General features: G+C 46.5%; 1 protein-coding gene across 1 annotated transcript in view; it reads left to right on the forward strand.

Moving 5' to 3' along the window:
- The first annotated feature begins 239 nt into the window (after nt 1-239).
- LOC135912644 (uncharacterized) overlaps nt 240-17568 on the forward strand; it is a 35575-nt gene continuing 18246 nt past the window's right edge. Inside the window, exons 1-3 of the mRNA XM_065445131.1 lie at nt 240-370; nt 4041-4193; nt 15890-15960. Coding sequence (XP_065301203.1) covers nt 355-370; nt 4041-4193; nt 15890-15960 — 240 coding nt within the window. The 5' untranslated portion in view covers nt 240-354. The remainder of the gene's footprint in view (nt 371-4040; nt 4194-15889; nt 15961-17568) is intronic.

Genomic DNA, 17568 nt, shown 5'->3' on the forward strand with positions numbered 1-17568 from the left:
TTAGTATTCCTATCAACGCAAGGCTTCCTATAATACTGATCACTACTTTATCTCATCTATTCGCAGTTTATTTTTCAGCTTGGATTACATATTTGTTTTCCTTTTTGTGTTATTTACTTATTATCCAATTTCCTTTATTTATTCATTCATATTACCACCCGATTAGTGGCATATCCCCCATAGTGGGTTTGTGCCATTATTTGAGGCTTCTCCATCGTGATCATCATCACCTCGTGCCACGAGATTCGTGCCACGAGGTGCAACGTCTTCAGCGCTCGCGCATCTCAGCCCCTCAACCGCCAGTCCCTACCAGGTTCCAGCTTCTCCTCTGCCTGACGCCTCCTAGAACTAGACATGGCTAACACACCAGGTGAGTGCGGAACATTTCTCCTCACGCGGCAACTGGTCAGATGCCTCAGCACCTCGGTCATTGAGCCTTGGAAATTTCCTGCCACAGTTCCTCGCTGCACGATGCAGCTCGACCTTCGTGCGAGAGGCCATCGGCCATGTTGCGTTGGGTGGGCCAGTTCTCGTTCAGTCACGTTAGCTATGCGAACCGCACGGGATCACGGAGCACCACCTCTCGGAACGTAGTACTCTCAAGAATGGTGGAAAGCCCTTGAGGCGTCTCTTGGCTTCACGGCAATAATCTATCCTTTAAGAGACTCAATTGCCAAATGGCTCTGTCTGGCCCTGTGTAATCAATATGTCGACGTCCGCGACATAGAATTTAAAGCAAGACAAGCTGTGAAATCTTATTGTTTCACAGCTCGCGCCTCACCACCGTTAAAGTGAACTCTTCAGCCGTCAAGTTAGCAATTATAATCTTTAATTACAGCTTCAGCTCCTATCATTTCTAAAGATAAAATAAAAGCTGTGAAAAAGAGCCTGAAGCTAAAGGGCCCGCTATCACGGCAGTCCGAAGAGCCCGAAGCAATTGCGCGGTTGATGTTACGCATCCTTCGCGGTTCGCGTTCATCAACTCGGACCACATGCCAGCGAAGTTTATCTCTACATATTATTTACTCCGCAATCAAATACTCTAGGGAACATGTTGCAATCGCCTATGGTGACTAGCAAATGTTCGAGGTACTTCTTAGTAGGCATAACTCGAGACTGTGACCATTTCTCAGATATCCGTCAGCGGACATGCTCCGAAGTACGCCGACAATGCACTAAGCTCATTCTCAGAAATCCTTGCTTTCGCTGTGCAGGACTCGACTGTGTTGAACACTGATGTATTTCGTGGCAGCTTTCGAGGATTAACATCTGGAAACGTGGTAACAAGCAGGGGTGTACCTGCGATGTGGTTATGCTTTGAGTACCCAACAGGTTCAGTCCCTCTGTGGGAACCCGTGCCCTAAATTGAAAACAGGACTGCCAAACACTCGAAGCTAATTACTTCCTCCGGCACCTGTATCACGAGAAATGACTTCTTTTCTTCCACTCACAATACTGCGATTCCGTTTATATGAATAGGTCTCCGCCGAAACGCGGCAGCTTATTTATGACAAAATGCAGCTCGAATAAACATTCACTTTCCTGCAGACCTAAAATGCAGTCGACTTATCGGCGTGGGCAATGCTGCGCCAGCCTGTAGGTCAGTCGTGGTACTGCCCTTCGGAGAGTTTATTCCTCGAAAGTGAACGATGAACAGATGAAAGAGCGAAAACAGCGATGCGCCGGGGACGTTAACAAATAGTTGGAGCTGTATGTATTGATTTCAAGAAAAAAACGCCGATGATTGATTAGGTTTCACGTCCCAGAGCAAAACGCTGCTTTTTAAAAGGAGCCGTATCTGGTTTGGCTATAGGTAATTGGGATGAGGGGGACCTTTGCGCTCATTTCGATACCTTGGGGTTGTATGGACGACTTGCACTGACATCATCATGGGCGGCATGTTTGCGAACAAGCACAGTGAGCAACTGTGTCTGTGACTTCATGTGCCAAACAGCTGTCTATGCGCCTTGTGCACCGTCTATAGAGGCATCACTCATAGCCACTAGAGGGCGCTTGCAACAGTACGCTCGGGAGCAGTAGCAGACGACAACCCTTTGCAGCAAGGATGGCTGAAGCTCGCGGCTGCGATTTCTCCTTTGTTCGGGTGCCAGGCTGCTTCTTCTGTGGTAACAGCTGTAGGGAAGGTATGAAGGCGATATTACCGGTGTTTGGGACGACATGGTCCACATACGCGCCAGGTGTGTCCCGCAGACAAACTCAATGAACCCCATTTACATGAAGTGGAGCTCACGTTAACTAGCCGATAAATTTTGTTGAGTGATGCGATCTCTCGATCGTTACATTTAATTCTACCCTTGCCGTATTGCTGCTTTTGTACCTCAATAATAAGCATCCGTCGTTAGTGCAGACTTATATCAAACAAATCCGCAAGGTGTGATGTCTGCACATGTGATTTTCTTGCCGATGAATACATGTGAAATCGCTGAATAAGTGCAGTCGGAGTCGCCTCAAGAAAAGTAATTGCAAATTTATTGATGGAAACGCGTACGCGAGTCAACGAACTCACCAAACACCACGGGGATTATAATGAAAGCGCGTGTTAGTGCTGTACCGACAATGAGTTCTGCTGCATACGCCGAGGAACTGCCGTTCCCGCTGCAGTTTTCGCAATTTTACATTCCCCAAGGGAGCTGCTTGGAAACGTACAAAGCAAATGCCTGATTTTACTAGAGAGAGGTCCCGCGTGATATATTTAAAGGCGGAGCTGCGCCAGTCAATGTAGATGATCGCTGGCGGCAAGGCCAGGTTTAGTCATCTGCAGCGTAAGCATAATAAAGAAGAATTCATTTGAGTACAATATTCACACGCAAGAAGGGACTACTGTCGTGAAACAAACAAATCACTCGGCGTGTTAAGTCTGCTCGGACAGCATCGAGATGTGATGTCTTCCCAAACGTGACGTGAACTTTTCGGCGAAAAATGAAAGAAAAATACCATATGCAGCCACTATTAGCAATTCTCGCCCTGAACAACCTATTTTCTAAACACACTTCTAAAAAAAAACACAATTTCTATGATGCCCTCGGGCGGAAAGAATAAAGCTGTTAAAGAAGCACTTCCTTTGTATCATTACGATAACACACAGCATGATTAATACCCTTTACAAACGAGGCAGGGTGAAAACCTCGCAGCCCAAAAGACTCAACAAGAGTTATGCATGGAGCAATTAGCAACAGTTAAACATGTGCGAAGCCACGCATGAAATAGATGTAAAAACATGAAGTGCGCGACAGCTGGTGCGAGGATTTACCGTGCCACATAAAACCAACAACTTCAGCTCTTGCAAACGTCAGTAGCTTTATTATAGAGCACAATGCGCTCGTGCAGTCGTGCTGCCTAGCTAGCCCAACGAGGTACACAAGTGGAAAACAATATAAGCGGCAAACGGTATTCCGAACTTTAGCGAAATGCCTTTAAACTGCATGCTGCGCTGCAGACAAACTTCGTCGCATAGGCGTCCAACTATGATCGAGTGAAAAAAAACAACACCGATGAGACAAACGAAAGAATGCGAACAAGAAATTTCCTGCCGAAGCCAGGATCCATTTTTGCTACAGTTGCTCCCGCTGATGAGGCTTTGCGGGGAATGATTAGAAGCGTATCACCGACACGTTTTCGCTGGTATTCGAGCCCCCCACCTAGCAACAATTCTTCTTGGACATTCCTTGAAGCTTTGGCCACCCCACACATGCGAGGGGTGTTGCCTATTTTACTCTGAAAACGTGAATAAGACAGGGAAGCACTATCAACGACAAAACAAACTACGGCGCGCGGCTGGCTCCTCTCCCGCGTGTTCTGCGCAAGGCCGCCACCAGTGGCGCGTCCATCGGCGCGAACTACGCGTATGCTGTCCGAACGATGCACCGTGGGAAAGCGTTTATTTTTGCGTTCAAGGGCGTGTCACAATTTGGCCGCTCTTGTCTACGCCTTAACCCCCGACATCTTGCTCTTGCAGCTTCTAAACCAGCGCTGCAGGTTACTAACATTTTTACTCCGTGGCTGCTTCTTTGCGTGTTCAGGTTATTACGACCAGCAGCAGCAGCAGTATCAGCCGGAGGACTACCGCCAAGAGAACCTGGAGCCAGATCCCGAGCATCACTTAGCATACGGCTGGTACGAACCCTATATCCCCCCGCCCGAAGTGGCACCCATTCTTGGAGGCTCTAAAGAAGGTAAGGGTCAAAGGGGGATGTCGTTGCTCTCTGAACCTTTTCAAAAATGACAATGGACACTTGCTGCTTGAACTGTTGTGCTCGAGTGTAAAGCGGACGTGGTACGTCTGTGCTCGCGCATACTCACTTAAAGTGAATCTAAGGAACTCTCGTTCTGCATGCAGTCTGTTAGAAGGATATCGCGGCGGTTAGAAGCATTCGTAGTGCCTGTAAGTGAATAAACTCTTCTAAAGGCCTGACAAACAATTTTCCTGCTTTCCATTGCTTCTATACATGAAGAAGACGCGAAGATTCACACTGTGATGATCTATCCGCTGCGAGAAGTGTGCTTTCGCAGAAACAAAGCATTGCGGAGAGTAGTTCTACATAGAAATGCCGTGTGATATAGGGCACGAAAAGCATGATTTAGTGCTTGGAACCACGCCGATTTGCAAGTGGTTTCGTGATAGCAGTCACGCAAGTACTCGGCAGTGACTTGGCTATAAACCAACACTGTCTTAATATCAGACATGCAAGCGCTTGGTAGTTCTTCGGTACCATGATGACTTGCGAACAGTCCATATTCATAGCAGGCACGCCGGCGCTTGGTAGTAATATAGGTAGCATGCTGATTACAAACCCTCTAGTAATTTCAGACAAGCAAGTGCATGGTAGTGTTAGGTAGCATGCTAACTTGCGAAAGGTCAAGCGATGGCAACCGCGTGCGTGCTTGGTAGCGCTTGGCCCCTTGCCGATTTGCATGCGCTGTGGTGATAGCTGCACACGCGACTTATTAGCGATGCCCGTCACTGACAGCGGCCCATTAGCAGTGCAGGTTTTAGGGAGAGTTGCAACTTCCGAGCGAATAATCGTCTTTACCGGCACAAAAATAACGTGAGAGGAGTGCACTGTGTCAGGAAAGCAGCAGTTTAACTTATATACAGGCCCTGCTATACTCCATTTTGATGCGCGGACAAATTCATTGCGCGGGCAAATCTTCCGTTCGTGTCAGGGGAAAACTAAAGCACTACGTGGTTAACCAAGTTGGCGTTGTCTTATTTTTTGCTTCTTACGCGCAGGTTCCCGCGTGTCCACTTCACGTAAGTTGACGCGCCAATCTGCTTTAGCCTATATGTGGGTGAACGTGCTTCGTGTCCTGTAGTGGGTGGCTTAAGTCCCGCTCAGAAAGGATATTGTGGACCCTTAAACGAAGAACGCTTAAAGAGTCTCCACACCTGACGTATCTTGCTCTTTCCTCTTACATGTTTTGTGATTTTACGGAAAGCGTATACGGGCTAATTAGATACGCATAGTTTGCGAGCCCTGATTTTTGTATATGGCGGTGCCTTTGCGATGGGAAAGCAGTAGTACAATAACTACAAGGCCATGAAAGAACTTTATTTGTATGCTTCTTACAGCTGCCTACGCAATAACGAAGTGATTACAAAAACAAATCAGTATGTATGTATTGGGCCCTCGGGAACAGATCCAAATACAGTATAACACAAACGGACTACAGACGCCAACTGGATGCGTCAGGACGTATTTCGGGAAGTTTTGCTAATTTTTCTATGCATTAAAGAAGTTAGACTAATCTAAGGAGGTATAACTGCCCAACAGTATGGCTGAGTTGTTATACTACAAATAATTAGTCCAATATCAAACCCGTATTTCAAGCGTTTCTGCATATTGCCATCGCACAGTCAAATGTGAGTGATATACACTTCTTATTGTCTGGTAGTATTCCAATGTCGTCGAATATTGTGTTGGCCTGCTTACATATGGTACAACAGAGCGTTCAGATCTGCTTTTTTTTTTGCTTTCCTAAATGTTTTCGATGGTCATGACTTTGCAAATCAGTCACGAGTGTCTTAATACCTTACGAGTGCAAAAAAGTGTAACAACTCGAGGATGGTTCGTTGCCTGATACTTAAGGCAGCCAATTTATACGACATACGCTAGTAGACGTCAGACGGCAGTGAAAAAAGCGACAGCAATTAAGAAACTGCTGACAAGGTTATGCTTTACATAGTACGACTAACTTGTTCTTTTTTTGCAATTTGGGGCGTTGTTTTCCCGGTTGGAACTCTCGTCGTTGACATTCTAGGAAAAGCTCTTGACGGGGTGCGACGTCCCGGGTTTGGAGTGCTTGAATTCGCTCTTTTCAGGGCATCTGCGATTTGCCCATAGCCGTCAGTCAGGCTATGCTCGCTTCGTCCATTGCCGAACTACCCACCCTTCTCAATTATGCCGCTGACAAAACTGGCCAGGAACACATCGGCACACGTGAACTAACGACGAGAAGCGGGAATTGTGTGGCTGATTGAGTGGCCGAATGAAGGTGGCGCTGCCCTCATGCTGGCTCCTTTTTTGCCATAAAGCTAGGGAAACGATGGAGCACGTTTGATCATAATGTGAGGATATCTGCCCAACGGTCGATTTAGGCACCTCAGGCCTCCTTGAAGCCCTTGGGCTCAGCGAGAGCAGTTGGAAAGTAAACATGCCCGAAATAGAGTTTATTAAGAGGTGACTTGGAAGATTGGTGGAAGAAAAGTAGGGACACGACAAACGACGGAGGTGTACAAAAACAAAGTTTAGTTATTGGAATTGTTCGCGTTTTGTTTTTCATTTTCCTTTTTTTCTTTTATAACATAGGTAGCACATTGGGAAATGCAACAAGAGCTTGGTAGCGCAACCTACTGCCGCGTTCCATCCATTCATGCATGCATGCATTTGTCCATCCATCCATCCATCCATCCATCCATCCATCCATCCATCCATCCATCCATCCATCCATCCATCCATCCATCCATCCATCCATCCATCCATCCATCCATCCATCCATCCATCCATCCATCCATCCATCCATCCATCCATCCATCCATCCATCCATCCATCCATCCATCCATCCATCCATCCATCCATCCATCCATCCATCCATCCTTCCTTCCATCCATCCATCCATCCATCCATCCATCCATCCATCCATCCATCCATCCATCCATCCATCCATCCATCCATCCATCCATCCATCCATCCATCCATCCATCAAAAATCCATCCATCCATCCATCCATCCATCCATCCATCCATCCATCCATCCATCCATCCATCCATCCATCCATCCATCCATCCATCCATCCATCCATCCATCCATCCATCCATCCATCCATCCATCCATTGATCCGTCCCTGCATCCATTCATTCATCCATCCCCCTGCGCTAGCACGGCGCTACCTAAACCGCTGTTCGCGGGTAAAATGATTTCTGGCATGGTCGAAAGTTTTTTATACGCCATTTGAACAGTTATTGTTAGACCACCTTGACGACCGTGCATGATATCACTCACATTACGTTTTATATTCCTTTGCAGGAGGTGATCGGTAAGCGAACGCTTTGTATTGCATCGGGTATTTTATCCCAATTCACCACAGAGCGCGGTTTGTGTTCCATGCCACATTTACGCCGCAGAAGTATTGAAGCTGGCAACATCTTGAGATATTTGCCCTTAACAATTATTAAAAAATAGATTATTGCCCCGCCAGTTGCTCCTCATTACCGAAGGAAGACTCTATGAGAAGTTAATACATAGAACACCATCGCATTTCGAGGGAAGTATTGGAGAGGACATATTTAAGAACTAGTACATATACCATAGTGATTCCCACTAAGATCACGTGCCTTTGGCACTGACCATCTTCGTTTGCGAAATTGAAACGTTCAGGCTGCAGTAACTTTCCTAAATATTTCAGTTGTGAGTATGATACTATAATTAGGCAGATAAAAATATCACAGACTATTACGATACCCTCTAATGCGAAATTGGAGGCAGGTGTATGCGTCAGAAGAGTATGCGTGCCAATATCGTGTATTATAATTATATGGATATACTGTTTATGTTAGAACATAATAAGGTGGAAGCTTGGGAGAGTTGGTGGTTCAATATCGACATGTTTGCACAGAGCAAACGACTATGACCGACGGAAGAACACAGTACAGGCACTGACTTCAAGTGATATTTATTTGAGAACTCGCCCCATCTATATACAAGAGCAAAACTACTGAAAAAATAAGTTTTGCGTTAAGTCACGTGAACCTGTATTACACCACAGCCAGATACTTGATTTAATTTTTTGTGAGGGCAATCGACGGCAAGCTGATGCAATTTGCGCCCAGCCACTGTATCTTGTCAGCCTCTTTGATTTCATGGGTAAGCTGTTCTCGGTGTTAGGAAATTATGGCGCAGTTTTGAAATGCAGGGTCACAATGGCAGTCTCTGCAGTGAATGCCAAGATGACCTTGCAACGGCATTCACTGTAGAGACTGCCATTGTGACCCTGAATTTGAAAACTGCGCCACAATTTCCAAACACCGAGAACAGCTTACACATGAAATCAAAGATGATGACAAGATACAGCGGCTGGGCGACCTTTGCATCAGCATGCCATCGATTGCCCTCACAAAAATACGAAACCAAGTCTCTGGCTGTGATGCAACAGGGGTTCACGTGTGACTCAATGCAAAAGGTTTTTTTTTTTCATTACTTTTGCTCATGTATATAGTTCTGGCGATTTCGCAAATAAAGATCAGTTGAAACCGGCGCCTGTCTTGAGTTCTTCCTTCAGTCCTCGTCTTTAGCGCTGTGCAAACATGTCGATATTGTATTAGAAAGCCTCCCTGGCGCAGACAATCTGCATATTGCAAGCCGAGCGAAGTGTGGCACGACTGCCTCGCTAATCGGGAGATCGCGAGAGGCAGCGCGTGGGTGACGCGTGGGCGCGATTCACAGCAGCCGCCGCCGCAGACAGACCTCCCCTCATGCAGCGCTTTGTTTCCATATATGGTATCGGTGGACGCCGCCGCCGCATGCCTTATCGATGGCGTCATCTGTGAACAGACGAAGGCGCGCTACTCTGGCGCCATCTAGTAGCGGTCATCGCTGCAGAGCCCGTCTTGCGCGGAACTACGCTTTTCTTCTCACGCTTTACCCACGCCCTCCTCCTCCGCTTTCTTCCTCCCGCTCTCTTCTGTATCGCCGTCTTTCATCCCGTCTGCGCTCCGCGTTCGCTCTTTCATCGTTCGCTGTAAGAGTTCGCTCGGTTACTGCGACGACGCCGAGGGACGCCGACGCTAAACTCAGGAACGGGCGCCTAAGAGCTGAGCTCTAAAGGTGTTCATCTGAGTTGGTGCACTGATGCATTTTGCAAAGTGCTCCCATGGGCCACAATATTTTCTCACCTCATATAGTAAACATTATGCCCGTTCCTGTACCACCGGTGTTGCGAGACCTTACGCACACACATAGACGGCGCATTGGTAACATCACAAATGCTTCGTTTCTAAAGCACTATCGTTGAGGGGCTCTCTCTTGGGACGCAGTTTGATTTAAAGAAAAAAAAGGTTATGTATAGAAATAGATACCTCGGAACTATTACAAAATTTCCCACATGAACTCATGGGAGGTAAGCATCCCAAAGGGTTAAGGTTTGTGCACTGGCAAGAGAGTTTATACAATACGACAGTTCAAGACTGTGTTGTTGGTTTTCACCCAATATGAGGAGCAATGCAGACGTTGGAGCAAGAGGACGCGCGGTCTGACCGTTTTTTTGCGATGTGCGAGGATGTCATTGCGAGCACTGCAATGCCACGCGAGTAAGGGAAAAAGGAAATTTATTTTTGTGCGCAGGGAGATTACTCGCGTGATGCACAATATATCTGAAACACTTGTCACAGGAGATGTGAGTAACTTATGCAGTCTATGTACGCCGTAAATATGGTGTCGAGCCATTTTAATGACACCCATAGTGAAGTGCTCCTGTAAATCTATTTATCAAAGAAAACATGTTGGACTTCAGGCTAACTTCAGTGCATCTCGTTCACAGTCAAGAGGTAAGTCTCTCGCAGTTTTCGTTTTTTTTTTCAAACCAAGCTTGCTTTCTTTAGCCTTCCTCTCTGTGCTTCAGCTTGGTTCGCTGGCTGCGTTTCTTGCCGGATAGGCTCAGTGGTGAACTTGGTTAAAGAATTACGTGTGCAATAACGTAGTTGAAACAGAGCCCTGCGCGTAGCCACCTGATGCGACAGAAAGTTGTATTGCATAGCATAAACTTGCTCCCTAAAGAGTGATTAGCAGACCTCATTACATGCATGGGATATACATCGTAACATATAGCTGATTGGCCCCTTCACATGCAGAAGCGCCGCGGATAGACTAGTCTAATACAGCAGTCGCACTTTCGCTTTTTTCAGTGACCATTGAGATGAACGGCCATTGAAACGCTCGCCTGATCAGTTTTCTTGTGCGAGGTCGCGGAAGGATGGTAATGAGGCTCACCGAATGTAATCTTTCATTTTAGTGGGGATTAAAAGTCAGAGTTTGACTGCAAACACCGGCCGTGTGATGCAGTGCTGACATCTTAGATTTCTCCGCTGACTGATGTTGCTACCTTGTGTGGACAGCGCTCGACAGGACGACATTCTCGTTTGATTTTTGCTATCACAAATCACAAATAAAGAGTTACTTTCTTTTGATTCTAGTAATTTATCTGCTACGCTTAGCGGCCGATCCCAGCTAAAGCTGGGCAAGTGAGGCGTCGGGCAAAAAAGAACGCACAAAAAGAAAGTGTCATCGATGAAAAATGGTGCCCCTTTCGTCATTTGTCTGATACTCGTGTTCCACGAATTGCAGGTCGCAGAGCAGCAACTGGGGCATGGTGTGCGGTTTTCTCATGCTTGTCGGGTCCATGCTGATCATCATTACGGTCTTATTTATGTATATAGGAGGTGAGATCTCACATGCCGCATGTGCTTAGTATGTATAGGAACATGCTTCGGACGGCGTGTCTGTATCCGCTGCAGAATAGTGTATTTTTTTTCGCGAATGTTTACACAGGACTAAAAAGAAGGAAGGGAGAGGGAAATCAGCATTGTTGGTGTCATTCCTCCAAGGTGTACTGAGACCCCCCATCCCCTTTTCTTTTTGAGCGTCTCTAAAAGGAGTTCACGTCCTTAAAATCCACACTTGGCTATAAAGGACTCCGTATATGGCAGAACAGTGCAAATTTATTTTGGCTAGCATTCTTTATCAAAGCTGGGCGTGGCTTTCGTATAGCGAGACATGATAAAAAGAAGCGAATAATTGGAGATCGCAGATTAAGTTTTCATTACTGTTTTTCTATCTGAATGCGAAATGTCTTCACTAAAGATCTCGCAGAAGTAGTCTAAAGATTTGTTGCATCAGCCAAGGTGGTGAAATATTTCACGGAAATCCGGAAAAAGATGTTTTTCAAGCCACCATATATGCGAAACTCATCTTCTGCTTCATATGTGCCGCTTCAGCTATCAATACATGCCACAGAAACACGTGCACGAAAAGCAGATGACTGAAGGTCATTTGAAATTATCCGATTGGCCGTGCCCGTCACGGGGTTTCAGCGCGCTTCGCCATTGGTCTAAGGCTCGCTTCGCAGAGGCGTGGTCTGCTCGGCTGTTTGCACATCGCGAATTCTCGACCGTCTCCGTAATCTCGACGAGTCTAAACATGGGCGCTACGCCTACGTGGACATCGCATAAGCATGGCCGGTCCCTCCGTCTATGGACGTCTCAGACCAGCGGATAAGGACTCGGATAATGGGCAATGCAGACTTCGGGACGAAGCATTGCGTGCGGAACCCTCGGATGCGCAGCTAAGCCTTTTGAGCATCGGTGCTTCAGAATTTGTGACCAGGCACATTTTTCACGCAGTCCTCGCACCCGCGGCTAAGCATTTCGTCTATCGGCACCTACCTCGTATTGCGTGACTAAGCACATCGAGTGCCGACTCTTCGCACCCGTGGTTTGGCATGCCGCATATCGGCCCCTCGCACTCGCGACCAAAAACATCTCACACTGACTCTTTCATCATATATTCTCACAATATGTGGTATCAATATCTATCATACCACACCTTCATAAAGAGAACCTCATCATGAGCTATGCTCACAAAGCCTCTTGAGCTGGTGCAGGGACTGGGCTGCAGAAGCGAGGCATCACAGAAAAGTGCAAGCTGGAAGAGCACCTAGCAACTGAATCGATATCTATCAGTGGGTGTCTGATCATAAGCTTCAGAGCCCTTGTCAAGGGGAGACGATGGGAAGACTGCTGAGAGCCCTCATTCAGTGACCTGGTCGATTCTACCAAAAGAAAACAAAACGCTTCACTAACTGCACTGCAGACTGCAATCAATGATGCAATCTCCAGGTGCAACACTGGAGCTATAATCATGCCCACACAAGTTCTGCGCCTCATTCGGTTTGATACCCAGGCACCATGCTCTTTGTGGATCAGCAGAAAAGAATTCCATGCAAACAGAAAGGGGCAAATGAAGGCATACAAGGTCAGGGGCCACATGTCCAAGAAGCCACGCATCAGAAGATCACATCTTTTAGAGAATTGAAAAGTTTTTTCCCTCTTTACTCACACTTCGGAGCTGATTTCTTTGTTACCATTGGGCCAGTTCTGACTCTGCTTTTTTTTTGTCACGTTCCTTGCGTTCCATTCCAGTGCAGGTCTTGACGTTGTTGCTTTCTTAGCTTGATTTTTTCTAAATTTATAATAAGGCTTTTCGATCCCGCCAAAACTCTGCCCTGATGCAAAGGTAACGTAAAAAGAAGGCAATACGAACATTGGGCTGCAAAAATAAAATCAAGAATTCCATGGCCGTCAGTACAAGTTTAGATGCGCAGTCAATATTCAACGATACTTCCATTTGATTTTTTAAGCTTTACGGAGCCTCCAGAAAATGCAAGAAGGAGAAATTGTGTGAAATAAAATGTGCTCAAGATACCACTCTGAAACCTGTATCGGAGCATCAGGGAGTAGCTCTGGGCATGCGTACCAATATTCATAAACGCGAGTAAAGAAATGATACAGTCGGTTCCGAAACCCACCTTCTCCTTTTTATGTGCACTGTAATCTCGACAAACGAGTGTTTTCAGTTACAGCGACGAAAGGTTGGGCAAGTTTGTAGGGATATATGGTACGGAGATGCAAGCGTGGAAAACAAGGACAGGATTAGCAAGGAGAAACGACACAAATGCCGCCGGCGTTTGGTTTTTGCTCCAGTACGCGTGTATGGGCTTGCGCTCACGAATTTCAGACGCACGAATCTACGCCCGTGTTTATTAACGCCCGTCTTTCCGGATTAATTTCACGGGTGTGTTATTTAGGAAAATGCAGCCGCTGTTGGCAGTGGCCGAACCCGCGACCTTGTAGTTATAGAAGCAATGCATTATTCATCGAGCAAGCCACCGCTGCAATTTCACTTGCCGAACGGCGTCATGGTGCAAGTTCGAGATAGCGGACCCATTTGGCTTCAGCCACGACAACCACGTTTATATGAAGGCGATATGCACAACTGCTCGCCCAATTAAATTTAGTTGCAGGCTGAGAAACAGCAGGTGATCGGAAGCAACCTAGGTAACCAAGTTAATCGCGTCGCACTCTCCTGCGGATTAAGATCCATAGGGAGGCCGGCTAAAAGTGGGTGTCGTCGCGTCCTTGGTACGGCAATCCAGGTGTCCTTCCGTCTGGTTTCGCTCGAAGTGCAGCGCAGTGTTCGCAATGATTCTAAATGTTGTTTTTTTGCCACAAAACCTCAAACAGTATTTTGCTTAGAGCACTAGCAGTCTGTTCCGGCTTGTTTCGGCTTCTTTACTCTAGGTGCCATCGTTCCAGATTGTTTTGTCTCTCTGCATGCGCTTCCCAACAAACAAACTCGGCAAGGCTCACGGCCCTAGCATTGATTGATTGGTTGCACGTATAAGGCACCGCCTTCTGTTGGCTATCTAGCCGGTGATGCAGGGGAGTCTTCTGGTGTCTACGGTACAGTCAAGCTGAAAAACTAGTGCAACGCGAAACAATGAAAGACTGGATGCGAGAGCATCGGTGGCCCACACACTTCATGCCTCGTGCTCTGAAAGAAGAGGCGCAGTATGGTTCTGACGAACAGCAATTCCGGTAACTGTGCTTACGAACAATAGCGCACCCAGATCCGGGGTTTAAGACAAGTGTGTTTGGGAGGCTTTATCTGAGAGAAGTGTCGTCTGAGGATGACAGCCGTATGCACTGGCCATCGCTGTAACAAGCTTCACCTTTTTAGATTCGGAATAGACCTGCACAATGCCACGCTGAGCTGCCTGTTGAAGCTGATATCTCTTTCTTTTGGTGCCGTGACCAAAGTCATTGTGCTTGACTCCCCATAATTGTCCAGGTTGCTGATCGCGTTTGCGTTTTTGGCGGCACAGCTGGTGAGCATAAGTAGGAGCTCACGCCAATTCAGTATTGTGTCTTAAGTTGTGTGACCTGGAAATCTTGCGTGTCTTGAAGTTCTTAAGAAAAAACAGGGAGATGTGAGCTGGCAGAGCTTGCAAAGTAACATTTGCGAAACCTGAAGCCTCGAGAAATGAGGCATTTTTCGGGGGCTTTTCAGTTTTCTCGCTAAACGCGGCAGGCTTCATTATATAACACACAAAGTCGGCGTCCGTAAGGGAGCACTGTGACGGTCTCTTTTGGTGTGATCTCATTATTGTGAATCGAGAAGTTTCTTCCGCTGGTCTTGCACCACAAGCTCCTGAGGCGCTCACATTCACGGACCCAAAGCTGTGTCAAGTGCAGCTACGTTACAACCTCTACAGAGTAAAAAAAAAAGCATGGACTAAACTTTTCACGACAGAGAATTAGGAACAGCAGGGACATGTTCCTGATCGTAACGTTTCCAGTTTCTGTCAGTTGCGAGCACATTTGTGTCAATACTGCGGATGAGTAAGCGCATCACAAATGTTTCATTTCCAAGCTTTTTTGCGCACGCAGGAGTATCCAGAAAAAGATACCATGTGCGCCGTACGGTAATCTTACATATAAATTGTCACGTTGTAGGGACAATAAAGAATCAAGCACGTATGAGGTTTCATAGCCATATGATCATATGATTGTATGCGTCCACAGCCACGTACGGACGCAGGACATATCGGGCATACAGGTTGTTCGCAATAGGAAAATGTGGTACGTATTCCTTGAAAAATCATTGTGGTTGCCTGCATATTGGCGACGTGCCTCGACAGAGTACGTAGCCTTCACACAAGTGCTTGAATGGAGGCTGCCCACCCCATAGTGCAACTCCCCGCACCAAAAGAGCACGACGGTTCGAATTATCTATGAAGAGTGGTAGCTATATAGAAAATCACGCCTCCACTTAAGTGCATTAGAGTAGACGCCGTAAAAAGCTTCTGGTTGCGAGATGTTCCCTATGAAAAGGTCGTCCAGTGTCACAAAGCCGAGTAAATGCATCACTTGATGGGTGGAGCTGCCCCGCACTTTCCTGTGTAGGAATGCAGTGCCAAGGGAAGGACCATTCAACCGTAAAGTGGTTCTTTGAGGCTTTTATATAGTGACAAAACGCTGCAAGCGCACCGTTTTTGCCTTCATGACTTTCGTATTTAAAGCACATCTTATAGGAAGTGTTTTTTTTTTTCAAGATGAGAAAAATGAAACACGGAAGTCTCATTTTTTGAAAAGTTTATCACACTAATTCATTCGCGACGGTGCGGAAATAGGCAGTTCTAATCGCCGTCCCTATCTAGCGACGGGTACGGATTTCACAGGTCGCAATGAAAAGCTGTTTGTTCTAGTCATTAGTAATCTGGAGCGTGAGTTCTACAAACGTGTTCCTTTCGCATTTTTCAGGCAGTGACATGGAGGAAGAAAGTGCAACAGAATCATCTCGAAAAGGCGGTGGTGGCGGAAGCAACGTGTTGGTGAGTTTAGCTTTGATATATCCTCAACGTAAAGCCCCTTCAAACGTCAACTGCGAGTAACCTTCAGAAAGAGATGGCAGATTTTTTTCACATGGCCGAGCATTGAAAGCCACAGCAAGGCATACGTTGGAGAAGCCAGGCGTCCACCTAGCTAAGACAGCCGGAAGCCTATAGAAATAAAGCTGAGGCAAAACACCAGTTTATTGGCTGGAACTCTTGCCTTCGACTCACTGGAACCCGCGAAAGGGAGTTTTCAGATCATCATAAACCTTTCAAGTCTACTTCTATAGACCAGCTTTTTTCGATAATTGCTTCAAGGCGTTCAGAAAATCAGATGTTGATAGGCAAGACAAAGAGCTTGCTTAGGTTCTTGCGAAGGCTAATTCTACACCAACCCTCTGAAAATGTTCTAAATGCCCGTTATAGTTTACGTAAGAAACATAATTAGGCCCGGCATTAGCCAACATGTACGTCGTTTCATGTGGTAAATGGGGTCGCAGGGAACCGTCTGGCCGAGTGAAATTATAGCACAGAAAATAAAAATCTTGCAACCGAACACCAAACGACGATAGTGACGCGTCGGTGCCCGTGTGGGAACCCTGTTTACAAAACACAACAACGAAATGGCCATCACTGAAACTGTGTGCGTAATCTTCAATATGTGAAGAAGTGACTTCGCATAGATGGCGTGAACATTGCCGTCCATTCTGTTAAGGATTAGTCAGCAGTTCGAATGATGAGTGGTACACTACAGCTGGTGTAGTGTGCAAGAGAGCATGCGCGGATTACAAATTTCTGTATGTAGATGAGACTGGAAATTGAAACTAATGTTCGAAGCAGCACCAGAATGACGTCCAGAAGGGAAGCTCGTCGATAAACGGGTTATCAGAGGACGTCGTAGCACCTGGACACACAATTGTGTGCGTACATTACGTGTCCAACACGCTTGAGCCATTAGGTCGGCGTGTTGGCGACAGACTGCAATGTGTCATCACGGCTTCATGTAGACTCGCTCTTCGTGCAGACTACTGACGACACCCTTACCAGAGCTCGCGACTCCGTATTGACAGCTACACGCCTCATATCTGGGCCCTTTTGGCTGCGAGATGAGGGAAAGCAGGGTTTGGAGAGCACCCATGGTCGCTTATGAAATATCAGTAATTTCTTATCTTATATCTAATATCTTATATCTTATCTTATATCTTATATCTTATAGTAATTACGTATACTGGACGGCAAATCACTTGTCTGTTGCACCCAATTGAACCGGCCTCCTTATGGGGCCGGACGTCTAATAATCGCGCTACTTAAGCACACCACAACACGCGTCCTCCCCCACCCCCCTCCCTCTTTCCCGCCACTAAAAAAAACTACCTGCATATTAGAAAAAAAAATTATGCACATCGAACGCACACTTCGGTATCTATGTGAAGCAAAGCTTTCGGGAATAGGGCAATTAAACGCTCCAAATTTACCCATTTCACTTCCGCGTCATTGGCGTAAAGGAGACTGCCTCGCACGCAGGTGTTATCGCAAACGCGGAATACGCAATGTGACAGACGCGGCCATTATCTCAAAGAGATATAGTTCGTCATTATATCAAAAAGT

This window comes from Dermacentor albipictus, chromosome 7 (genome assembly GCF_038994185.2).
Source record: "Dermacentor albipictus isolate Rhodes 1998 colony chromosome 7, USDA_Dalb.pri_finalv2, whole genome shotgun sequence".
Lineage (NCBI taxonomy): Eukaryota > Metazoa > Arthropoda > Arachnida > Ixodida > Ixodidae > Dermacentor > Dermacentor albipictus.